Source organism: Dendropsophus ebraccatus, unplaced genomic scaffold (genome assembly GCF_027789765.1).
Source record: "Dendropsophus ebraccatus isolate aDenEbr1 unplaced genomic scaffold, aDenEbr1.pat pat_scaffold_819_ctg1, whole genome shotgun sequence".
Classification (NCBI taxonomy): Eukaryota; Metazoa; Chordata; class Amphibia; order Anura; family Hylidae; genus Dendropsophus; species Dendropsophus ebraccatus.
The window spans coordinates 57,686-70,526 of NW_027210418.1; the positions used below are offsets into that span (position 1 = coordinate 57,686).

The following is a 12,841-nucleotide window of genomic DNA, read 5'->3' on the forward strand; positions in this document are numbered from 1 at the left end:
CCCACTCCACTCCACTTCCCCCAATCACACTACCTCGCGTTCTTTCCTTCCTGTATCAATTTAGTGACTCTGAGCCGCTTACGTCATCACCCCGCGCCGCCAGTTAGTGGGCGTGGCATGATGTATCAGCACGTTTACTTCCTAACAGATCGCGTTTCCTATTGGTCATGACAGTGCAAGTGGGCGTGGCGCATCCCTACAGCGGTTTGTTTCCTCTAGCCTCCGTGTTGTGGCTTTCTTGCCGGTCTCTGTGATTGGCTGGCCTCACCGCAGTGGGCGTGTCTGACCAGGGTAAGCCCCGCCTTGTGTTGCCGGGCTGTCAGACGGGATCCCCGGGCCGTGGTGAACTGTACGGATTGTAGTGTCAGCATGGAGCAAGCTGAGGGCCCGCAGCCGGTGCAGCTGTACGTGTACGACCTCTCCCGGGGCCTGGCCCGCCGCCTGAGCCCTGTCATGCTGGGTATGTTGTGTCACCTCTCTGTATGGATCTGTATAGCTGTCACTTTACTGTAACCTGGTAATAAGCTGATTGCATTGACTGCTGCTGCTCTATACTGCCACCTACAGGCATAGAGGGTGAATGGCAGGTGAGGGAAAATCCTAGAAATCTATACAGAAAAGCCAGATGTGATGGGATCCCTGTGTTATAGCCTCACTTATTATATTCCTATTATTTATTTCCTTCCTTCTTCTAGGTAAGCAGCTGGAAGGCATCTGGTAAGTGGCCACCTTCTCTCTTTCTCTATACTTGTTACTGTATGTTACTCATCATCATGCCCTGACATTTAGAGGCCCCCAGCTGGTGCAAAACTACAACTCCCATCATGCATTGAGTGGGAACAGTTGCAACTCCCATATTTCATTGACAGGCTTCATCCTTCAGGGCATGATGGGAGTTGTAGATGTAAATTTCTCTATGGGATGCATGACTGAGGCTTCTGTTTGTCTAATAAAAGTGTCCGTGCATGGGCAAGATGGCAGAAAACCAGTCATAGCGAGCCTTATTGCAAGAACTGTTGTGTATGTGGGGCTATGGGGCACCTCCAAAACATGATTCGAACCCCTCAGCCTCCTCATTGCAACCCTAAGCCTCCTTATCATCACATCCCCTAAGCCTCCTTATCATCACACCCCCTCAGCCGCCTTATCGCACCCCTCTGCCTCCTTATGATCACACCCCCTCAGCCTCCTCATTGCAACCCTCTGCCTCCTTATCATCGCACCCCCTCAGCCGCCTTACCATTGCACCCCCTCATCCGCCTTACCATCGCACCCCCTCATCCGCCTTACCATCGCACCCCCTCATCTGCCTTACCATCGCACCCCCTCATCTGCCTTACCATCGCACCCCCTCATCTGCCTTACCATCGCACCCCCTCATCTGCCTTACCATCGCACCCCCTCATCCGCCTTACCATAGCACCCCCTCATCCGCCTTACCATCGCACCCCCTCAGCCGCCTTATCGCACCCCTCTGCCTCCTTATGATCACACCCCCTCAGCCTCCTCATTGCAACCCTCTGCCTCCTTATCATCGCACCCCCTCAGCCTCCTTATCATCGCACCCCCTTATCCGCCTTACCATCGCACCCCCTCATCCGCCTTACCATCGCACCCCCTCATCCGCCTTACCATCGCACCCCCTCATCCGCCTTACCATCGCACCCCCTCAGCCGCCTTACCATCGCACCCCCTCAGCCGCCTTACCATCACACCCCCTCAGCCGCCTTATCATCACACCCCGTCAGCCGCCTTATCATCAAACCCCCTCAGCCTCCTCATCGCACCCCTCAGCCTCCTCATCTTTGTACCCCCTTAGCCTCCTTATCACATCCCTTCTCATCCCACCCTTTTTGCTATAAAGTTCCTGCCCCTTTTGACTATTTAGTGACAGTATATCTTGGAAATTGGGGGGCATGCCAAGAAAGTGAATCATGACCCCCCCCCCAAGGCTACAAATAATCTTATTCTAGTGTATTGAATCCCATTCTAGTGTGTGATCCCTAAAGTCTTTGATTACTGAGTTTAGATAGAAAAGTGAAGGTGTTTTTTTTTAATTTATTGTTCATGTCGATCATCCATTAGGGCAGGGGTAGGGAACCTTGGCTCACCAGCCGTTGCAAAACTACAAGCCCCATCATGCCTAGACAGTTAAAGCTTTAGCTTTAACATGATAGGAATTGTAGTTTTGCAACAGCTGAAGAGCCAAGGTTCCTTATCCCTGCCTTAGGACTAACCTATAAAAACCAATGTGATGGCCCAAGCAGAATTGTCACCATGTATATTCTACAGTGCCCAGAAGGGGGCAGTATTTCTCCATGTAGGATGACTAGGCAAATCATGACTTTGCTATCTGGTGACATCCAGGAAGTTTAAAAGGCAATTTATGTCCCTGTCATGAGAAAAAACTTTTGACATGTCAGCAGCTTTGATCACTGGGGTCTAAGGGAGGCATTTATTAAGTCCGGCGTTTTTTACGCCGGACGTAAAAATGCCCCCGCAACTCCGGCGCTACGGAGATTTATGTAGAGGCGGACTGCCTCTACATAAATCCCGTGTGCGCCGTTGCGCACCGCCGAAAACCTACGCCAGCTGAGGACTGGAGTAGGTTTTCGGCGTACATTTTGGCGGAACGGATGATAAATCGCGCGGACTCTGAGTCCGCGCCCTCCGTTCCGCCCACTTTCCGCCCCCTTTCCGCCCCCTGGCGTACTCGACGGAAAGTGCCGATTTGCGAATATTTTATTCGCAAATCGGCCATTTGCGTATAAAAAAAATACGCAAATCGGCACTTTCCGCCGAAAATCATCCGTTCGCCGGATGATACATGTGGCCCTAAGTGTTCAGACCGATCTCCGTCTGACTCCTCAAGACAATCTATGTATAATGGAGATCATCTTACCCAGCTGATCGGACCCCAATTCATCAAAACTGGGACATGTCAAAAATTATTTTTATTCCTGGGGACACAGAGTACCTGTCATCTAAAAAAATCTTTTGATCGGTGGGATTCTTACTGCTGAGACCCCCACCCATCAGAAGACTTCCTTGCTGTCGATCATCTCCTTCCAGGCGGCCTCATAGACTTACAATAGGGCTGCCTAGAAGACCACCGCACTCTTCTACCAGCTCGTTCTCCCAATATCTGGGGGGGTCTCTGCCAAGACCCTGACCAATCACTACTTTTGACGTTACTATGAGACTGCCCTTATAATACTAGCTGATTAGTTTAACATTAGAGACAACAGAAAAGTCACTCATCACTTGCGTTACTAGTCTGCTGTATTTCCCAGGCACACCTCTGTCATTGTATTCAAAGAAGAATTCTTCTATGGCGGAGGAGGCATCACTAGCTGTGTGCCGGTAAGAACTCTTTTGTTTGTTTGTTTTCCTTTTCAGTACCAAACCGTAGCAGTTGTGCCACGGTTAAGGTCTCATTTACACTGATCGATATGTGATAGCTGATTGGCCGGCGGCGCATTTGTATGTCCGCAGTTCCATTCACTGCTAAAGAACTGATAGTGATCATTGGGATGCTAGTATCTGGCCCCCCAGCAATCACACATTTTATAATCTATTCAATCCATAGGGGGATCATGTTTAGAGGGAACCACCCTTACCTTTATTTAAGGGGTATTCTTATCTCATTCAAGGGGTTATCCAGCGCTACAAAAACATGGCTACTTTTAACCCTCTGTTGTCTCCAGTTCAGGTGTGGTTTGCAGTTAAGCTCCATTTACTTCAATGGAACTGAGTTTGAAACCACACACAATCTGGAGACATGAGAGGGGGAACTGAAGGACTTGAAATTTTTAAATAGAATCAAATTACAAATATGTATAACTTTCTCACATCTGCTGAAAGAAAAAGAAATCTCCAGAGTTCGCCTTTAACCCCGTGATTCAAAATGCTGTAACGAGACGTCATGAATGTGAGTTCTACCGCATAATGATGTCTTGGAATGTTATAATGTGCAGGGGCTCTATGAAGCTTCATAGGGAGTGAGCACTGGTTGCTATTAGCAGCCGCATCCCCACAGTTAATGACACATTGCCATCTCCCATTAACCTCTTAAATGATTGCCACATTTAGGTGCCAGTGACTGGGGTTCCTCTCCCGTCACTGTCCGATCGGGATCCCCACAGTCGCTGACAACGGGGGTCCCAATCGTTTTCCCTGTCTGACAATGGTCTCATTGTTACCTTCCTGCAATCAGCTTGGCGATCTTTTCATAGAGTCTGCCTCAGAGAAGATCACAGATAACACTGATCAATGCTATGCAGTGGCATAGCATTGACCAGTGTGTGCACTGTAATTATTGCATGCAATTGTCCCCTAGGGGGACCTAAAAAAAAAGTCTAACAGTACTATTCCTGTACAGTGAACGGCAAAAACGAAAAGAGGAAAAAAGTACCAGGATTGTGGATTTTGTCACATTATCTATCTAAAAGTGAAAAAAAAAATAATAAAAAGAAAAATGTAACAAAATTAACAAATAATGATGATAGTAAAAACTAAATACCGTGGCTCAAAAATGTCGCCCCAACCAGGCCTGTAGGTGGACAAACAAAGCACTTTGGCTCTTTGAAGATGTGGAGGAAGAAAGGAAAACTAAGGAAAAAGGCGATGAGGCAAAAATGGCCGTCAAGAACTAGCCAGAAAATCCAATGGATATAAGGGAAGCTCAATAGGAGCCTGGGGCTTTGTAGTTAAAATGATCAAAAGCTATGTGTGTATAAGTGTGCATGTAAAGAGCTGCCAGTCAGTGAGTAGGACCGCCCACTTGACTCCTTCACCCAGAAAGAGCAAATATTTACATAAATAAATTACAAGTGAGCCGAGAAGAAGCGTTTTACACGTGAAACGGCTGTCGCTCTTTAATTTTTGTGAAAAGCACCTTTTGCTGATGCCTTTACTGTCCCAATAAAGCATCTTTGACCGATACTGGTGAGTGCCGCCTTCACTATATTTTCTATTGCCAATAAATTGCAAGTTATCCTGAAACATTTTCAACTAAACTATATATCAATCTGTTCAGCTTTTCCTGCTCTAGAACATGGTACCAGTCCCATAAGGCATCTTCTTATAATAGGAGATGGCTTCTTTCCTATGACAGGAGCAGACTGGATCAGAGATGTATGATCTTATATAACTATAGAATCCTTTCTGCTGCTTCAATGACATGCACATTTTCTATTTATTTCCCTTAGGGGGGCACCATGCTGGGTGAACCAGACAACGTAATAGACCTGGGCACCACTGAAGTGACGGAGGAGATCTTCCTGGAGTACCTGTCATCTCTGGGTGAATCTGGTTTCAGGTGGGCATTGTAGATATCATTGTATACGCTGTATACTCCTCTCCTCCAGGTATATAACTGTACAGCAGCTCATGCATTGTGGCCCCTGTTACTAGTGCTTCATTGATAAGAGATGTTTTGTTACCCTGGTATAATCTGGAAAGCCTTTGTGTTGGCTGTGTGTTCTCTCCGGCATCCCCTCTGGGTGCTCTGAATTTCTCTCATATTGCAGGTTTAGGCCCCCCTCATTGTGTGCAGGCTTTTGGTGGGAACCGCACATTGTAATCTCCAAGTATACAGGCTGTATAGTCAGTAATATTCAAGTTGTAGTCATAGACTAAAGTCTTTAATATATTTCTTCCCCACCTACATATACACTGGATTGTGGTATGCGGATGACTCAAATTAAGCACTTTTTTTATTCTATGTATAGTGAAATCTTGGATTATGGGCATAATTTGTTCCGGGAAAATGCTTGTAATCCAAATCAGTTGTACATCAAAATAAATGTTCCCATAAAAAGGCAATTCGTCCAAAACCCAGAAATAAGGCAGGTGTATCAGTACAGAACACTGTGTGTCAATAAAGAAAGGGTTAATCAGTTAACTCTCCCTCCACACACAACTCCCCAGGTGGCTCGTACTAGCGCCGTCTGCCTGGAGCAGCTATCGGTGAAGGAAAGGGGTTAATTCAGTGGTCAGAGGGAAATAGCAGTGACATGGATGGGCCTCCTAGTGTGTAAGCTCTTGTCCGTCTGTTCCCCCCCCCCAGTCCTCCTAGTGTGTAAGCTCTTGCCCCCCCCCCAGTCTTCCTAGTGTGTAACTCTTGTCCGCCCCCCCCCCCCCCGTCCTCCTAGTGTGTAAGCTCTTGTGTCCCCCCCTACTCCTCCTAGTGTGTAAGCTCCTGTGTCCCCCCAGTCCTCCTAGTCTGAGAGCTTTTGTGTCCCCCCCAGTCCTCCTAGTGTGTAAGCTCTTGTGCCCCCCAGTCCTCCTCCTAGTCTGTTACCTCTTGTGTCACCCCCAGTCCTCCTCCTAGTCTGTATGTTCTTGTGCCCCCCCCCAGTCCTCCTAGAGTGTAAGCTCTTGCGCCACCCCCCAGTCCTCCTAGTCTGTAAGCTCTTGTGTCCCCCCAGTCCTCCTCCTAGTCTGTAAGCTCTTGTGTCCCCCCAGTCCTGCTCCTAGTCTGTAAGCTCCTGTGTCCCCCAGTCCTCCTAGAGTGTAAGCTCTTGTTTTTCCCCAGTCCTCCTAGTCTGTAAGCTCTTGTGTCCCCCCCAGTCTTCCTAGTCTGTACGCTCTTGCGTCCCCCCAGTCCTCCTAGTCTGTACGCTCTTGCGTCCCCCCAGTCCTCCTAGTCTGTAAGCTCCTGTGTCCCCCCAGTCCTCCTAGTCTGTAAGCTCTTGTTTCCCCACAGTCCTCCTTGTCTGTAAGCTCTTGTGTCCCCCCAGTCCTCCTAGAGTATAAGCTCTTGCGCCACCCCCCAGTCCTCTTAGTCTGTAAACTCTTGTTTTTCCCCCAGTCCTCCTAGTCTGTAAGCTCCTGTGTCCCCCCCAGTCCTCCTAGAGTGTAAGCTCTTGTGTCCCCACAGTCCTCCTAGTGTGTAAGCTCTTGTGTCCCCACAGTCCTCCTAGTGTGTAAGCTCTTGTCCCCCTCAGTCCTCCTAGTCTGTAAGCTCCTGTGTCCCCCCCCCAGTCCTCCTAGAGTGTAAGCTCTTGTGTCCCCCCCCAGTCCTCCTAGAGTGTAAGCTCTTGTGTCCCCCCCAGTCCTCCTAGTCTGTAAACTCCTGTGTCCCCACAGTCCTCCTAGTCTGTAAGCTCCTGTGTCCCCACAGTCCTCCTAGAGTGTAAGCTCTTGCGCCACCCCCCCCCCCCCCAGTCCTCCTAGTCTGTAAGCTCTTGAGAAAAGGTCCCTCACTTCTCTTGTATTTCTATTTAATTATTTAATCCTGTAATATGAAAAATGTGACCCCTGAATCTGTTGGCGCTATACAAATAAATCAAATTAAATATTTGAATTGTATATTAGTATACAGTTCAGCCCCCTAGTGGCCTCTTAGCTTTGGCTGTCCAGGCATGATGGGGATTGTAGTTTTCTTGTTCAGCTGGAGGGCCGAAGGTTCCCCATCTCTGCCCTAGGGCAAACTCCAGCTTCTACAGACACTGGAAGTCAAATGATGAATGTTTGGGTTCGGAAAACGTTGCTGAGCCCCGATAGTTCGGCCCTTCTGCAACCTGAGAACATTTTTATTTACCATGTTGTATAGTAAATAGATGGGGGGCGGGGGCATTTTACAGGATCCTTATGTCCTGTCCTACTTACACAGACCTCTCATTGATTGGACTTGGTGTAATACTTCACATCACCTGTGGGGGAGCTGCAGGGTTATAGAACACTTACTGCCGGCTCACAGATTATTTCTGATGGCTGGAGGTCCCGGCAGAAGAACGTTCTTAAACATCTTATTGTGATAGGAGCCTCCTAACAAATTGGATTATTCAAAGTGGAGAACCCCTTTAATAATCAGAACTACTAAGTGGAATGAGCACCACTTCCATTTCAGCAATTATGCATTTACCCTGGTATACATTTTGTTAAAGGGGTTCTCCAATTAAAACTTACTTGTCCCCTATCCACAGCATAGGGAACAAGTAAGAGATTGCGGCGGGTCCGACCTCCGTGCCCCTCGGTGATCACCAGAACGGCCTTGGCTCCTTTGTTTTCAATTAGCTGCAGATCCACACGTGACCTGCGGCTGTATGCATTGTTTATGCAGCCACTGGAAAGAGCCAAGAGTTGTACTCTGCTCTCCGGCGGCCGACCTGGGGCCGGTCTGGTGATCACCGAGGGGCACGGAGGTCGGACCCGCCGCAATCTCATACTTGTCGCCTATGCTGTGGATGGGGGACAAGTAAGTTTTAATTGTAGAACCCCTGTTAGCTTTTCCCCCAAACAGTGATGATTCTCACATTTACTCTTATATCCTCTCTTCACTACAGCGGTGAGTCCTACCATTTATTTGATCACAACTGCAACACGTTTAGCAATGAAGTCGCTCAATTTCTGACAGGGAGGAAGATTCCCTCATACATTACAGAGCTGCCGTCTGAGGTCCTGTCTACGTAAGTGTCTTATGTTCTTTCTCTTTATTTTATAATATAACTTGATGTGGACATGCCCCGGTATAGAGCCACCCCACTGTATAATGGGGACTCAGGAGACCTCATCTGGTGTCAGAAAGCTATACAGATTTGAAATTACTTCATTTGAAAAAATCTCAAGTCTTCCAGACCTTCCCAGCTGCTGTATGCCCTGCAGGAAGGGGTGTATTCTTTCCAGTCTGACACAGTTCTCTCTGCTGCCACCTCAGACCATGTCAGGGACTGTCCAGAGCAGGAGTGGTTTTCTGTGCGGATTTTTTTCTGCTCTGGACAGTTCCTGATATGGACAGAGGTGGCAGCAGACAACACTGTGTCAGACTGCAGGGCATACAGCAGCTCATAAGTACTGTAAGACAAGAGGTTTTAAAATAGAAGTAATTTCAAATCTGTGTAACTTTCTGACACTTACTTTCTTAGCCTGTTATCTTCTGTCCATAGGATTTCGGTTTTCAAGCTGATCCCTTTGGGGTCTAACTGCAAGAACCCCCATTGATCCTGAGAATGGGGATGTAATTTTAGATGTTTAGAGCATGCAGCCTTTGTCCTCTTCAGACTGTAGCATGCCTTATCTCTTATTCACAGATGATTTTTTTTTTCACTTCATTTACTTAAACAGGAGAAAATGTAGAGTAAAAAAAAACACAATTTTCCATAGAAGCAATATTTTTTCCTAGAACAGTTTCTTTGACAGTTCATGATAAAATTGCAACAAAAATGTGTTACCCACACTCAGATGATGCTATACATACTGTATATTCAGTTATATTTTTTAAATACAATTATGGGGGCTGCCATCTTGTCTGAGCTGTTTTTAACAACATTTATAGATATGCTGTACAGGAAGCCTCATGGACATAGACAACAATGCACAGCATTTGTCCCATTGACATAAATGGGAGACATTACTGAGCATACGCTGTAACCTTTAATAAGGTCATTCTACAGGGGAGGGGGAGGCTGAGCTGTGAGCTTTAATTCTGTACTGATCCCTTTCCAGCAGCCTCCTCCCTATCATCACCGACAGAACAGGACATCTCCACTTAGTTTTGGGCTTAATGTTGAGAATGGAAGCTACAAGATTTCAGGATAATTTTATAATACAGATAGTAAAATAGAAATTATGGGAAAAAAAATCACTAAAAATTCTTAAAGACAAATTTATCATTTACAGTCAGTGCTGGTAAACCTGTGATAAGGCTCCTCATCTGCTATATGTGTTCTCACAGATAATGTACTTATAGACGCCAATAACCCAATATTAAACAATATTGGTTTATTGGCGTCTGTAAGTACATAATCCGTGAGAACACATACAGCAGATGAGGAGCCTTATCACCGGTTTACCAGCACTGACTTTCATTGTACTGTTCTGTCCATCTTGTGGTATAGGTAGATAGCATATGATATGGGCTGATAACTGTGCAAAGGAATTAGGGATATTATTATAGCCAGTGATACCTCCAGCTCCTTACATACACCTGGCCTCTTTTTGACATTTCATATTTTATGAGCATTTTTGGTTGTTATTTAGAGAAGTGCCAATTTGGCGTATATGGCTGGTTGGAAGTTTTTGATGCAAGAATTAAGTTACGGTATGTTTTAGCTTTTTTTTTCTGCTTTCCCTTCAAACAGGGTTAAAGGGGTATTTTACTCAAGCATAACTTTTCATATGCTGCCCGCCATGGTGAGACTAACAATTCATTCCATACATATCTATTAAGTCTCCTTCCCCCAGTTCTGAGCTGCTGCTTTATGATAAAGAGACAAAAAACCGTGTGTGAGCTTTTCTCTCCGTCTCCCCCTCCTCCCCCCTCCCTTCTGAGACAGCTGATATAAACAAGTCCCTCTCTGCAACTTTTTAATGTTGGGAGGGATAATAACAGTGAGTTCATTAGCAACTTGACCTCAGAATATTCCTCCCAGCATTACAAAAAAAGCTACAAAGTTGCAGATAAAGCCTGCCAGGGATTTGTTTACATCAGCTGTCTTAGAAGGGAGGGGGGAGGAGGAGAGACGGAGAGAAAAGCTCACACACAGATTTTTGTGTCTTCTGCAAAGAGCAGCAGCTCAGAACTGGGGGAAGGAGACTGAATAGATAATAACAAGCATGGAAGGAATTGTTAGTCACCATGGGCAGCAACATATCAAAAGTTAAGTTTGAGTGCAATATCCCTTTAGTATCGCCCCTGACAGATTTTTAGTCCTTCCCTTAAACCCTCTCGCAAGATTTATGGAGATATATATAAATCTATAATTTTTTTTTTTTTTTTGCAGACCTTTCGGACAAGCTCTCCGTCCTCTTCTGGATTCTGTTCAGATCCAACCACCCGGGGGAAACAGTTTTAACAGGCAAAATGGACCAAGCTAACCAGGCTGCTCTCCAGTGTGGGCAGCGCCCGGCTTTTTAACTTAATATACTTTTATGATCTCTTTCTGACCCCGATGGTTCCTTGTTTCATTACATTCCGCTCTTGCAGTAGGACATTAGGAGATATTCTGAATGTTCGTCGTTGCTTTAAGTTGCATCAGTAACAAGACGTTCTGTCCAAACAGTCTTTAGGTTTGGGTGCAGAAACTGGGGACGCACCTACTTCAGAGTCCCTGCTTCTTACATGTCCCTCCTTCAGCCTCTTACTTATCAAACCTTCTAGACAGTAGGTGTCTATAGCCATGAGAGCTAGGTTGGCTGCAGCCATTGATATTGGGGTAACCTGCCAACTATCTTATGTGCATGCGACTGTGCCAACTCCCTCCTGACAGGTAACGTCAGGGGTAACAAAGGTCGGCATGTTGAGTTTCAGTAACTGATATTTGTCTGAAGGTAAATAAGCTAAAGCCAGAAATGTCAGGCAGGGGCAACCCCCCCACCCTTCCACTTGCACACTCACCCATAGTAAGCGTGCAGATGGCAGAATAGATGTTGGCTGGATGGCTGTTCTGCTGGGGGCTATTGAAGGTGTATCAGCTGAGTAATTTTATTTATTGTACACAAGGTTGATAGTCTGGCTTGAGTAAAGGGGTCTATTCATTTTCAATGACTGTCAGATGAACAATTGTTATTTCTCCCATCCTCCCCACAGCGGAATGTTCATGTGTTCCCTATGGGGAGGTAAGCTGCAGCCAGACAAGTCTAGTGGCCACCTATCGCTCCTGGAACACAATAGTCAGGCAATAAGAATTCATTATTAGAGATAAGCGAACCTGGAGCATGCTCGAGTCGATCCGAACTCGAACTTTCGGCATTTGATTAGCGAGGGCTGCTGAAGTTGGATAAAGCCCTAAGGCTATGTGGAAAACATGGATATAGTCATTGGCTGTATCAATGTTTTCCAGACAACCTTAGAGCTTTGAAGAAGGAGAATCCAACAACATCCAATGTAATCAAGAAATCTTCAGACTTGTGAGCCAATAAAAGTCTGAAGATTTCTTGATTACATTGGATGCTGTTGGATTCTCCTTCTTCAAGTCTACGCACCCACCAGGGATAGTGGGCTCCAGCGTGCATCTCCATTGTGCCTATCGAAAGGGATTGACTAGTGCTGCTGGGCCACATACGTTTATTGAACCTTAGAGCTTTATCCAAGTTCAGCAGCCCCAGCTAATCAAATGCCGAAAGTTCGGAACCCGGTTCGCTCATCTCTATTCATTATGCCCCAACCCTTATCGTAACTGACACCACCTCTGTTGGTGGGGAGTTGGGAGTCCCCCATAGTCCTTACACTTTATATATAAGATGGGTATATTTATGTGTGTGTGTATATATATACATATATATACACACACACACATACATTTTGGGGGAAGATTTTTCAAACATGGTGTAAAGTGAAACTGGCTCAGTTGCCCCTAGCAACCAATCAGATTCCACCTTTCATTTTGCAAAGAGTCTGTGAGGAATGAAAGGAGGAATCTGATTGGTTGCTAGGGGCAACTGAGCCAGTTTCACTTTACACCATGTTTGATAAATCTCCCCCTTTATGTATAAGGTCTATTTACACCTTTTAAAGGAAAAGTCTGGCGATTTTTTTTTTTTTTTTTTTTTTTTTTTTTTTTTTTTTTTTTAATTATTATTTTTTAACTTTGTCAGCCGGCAGGGGAAACATAATAAACAGTCACGACTAAACTTTCCCAGTACCCCTGGAGCGGTGTGTCACAGGCTCTGGGACCCCTGCCGGAAAGCATTTTCCCCCCATTTCAGATGTCCTCACAACTCGGGGGAGGGGGGGGATTGTCCCATCAGCCAATCAGTGACTGCAGCAGTGTCCCACCTTTGTCACTGACTGGCTGAGGAGGAAGTCCATAAACCACGTTGTGACGTTCCACTCGGAGAGCCCGGGAGTCCTGAAGCAGCAAACTAGCGCTGCACGGGAAGAGATAAGTAGTGATTG

The 12,841-nt window shown here is 46.1% G+C and overlaps 1 protein-coding gene across 2 annotated transcripts; it reads left to right on the forward strand.

Annotated features, from left to right (window-relative positions):
• Positions 1–154: 154 nt before the first annotated feature.
• On the forward strand, positions 155–10,890 carry LOC138780357 (desumoylating isopeptidase 1). Of its 2 annotated transcripts, none has more exons than XM_069956695.1 (6): positions 155–460; positions 696–717; positions 3,294–3,363; positions 5,211–5,320; positions 8,292–8,414; positions 10,728–10,890. In XM_069956695.1, exons 1-6 carry the CDS (start codon positions 370–372, stop codon positions 10,819–10,821), a joined length of 510 nt encoding a protein of 169 aa, XP_069812796.1. In that variant the 5' UTR covers positions 155–369; the 3' UTR covers positions 10,822–10,890. The 2 variants fall into 2 exon arrangements, with proteins under 2 accessions (XP_069812796.1, XP_069812797.1); XM_069956696.1 differs by lacking the exon at positions 155–460 and adding an exon at positions 544–587.
• Positions 10,891–12,841: the final 1,951 nt, after the last annotated feature.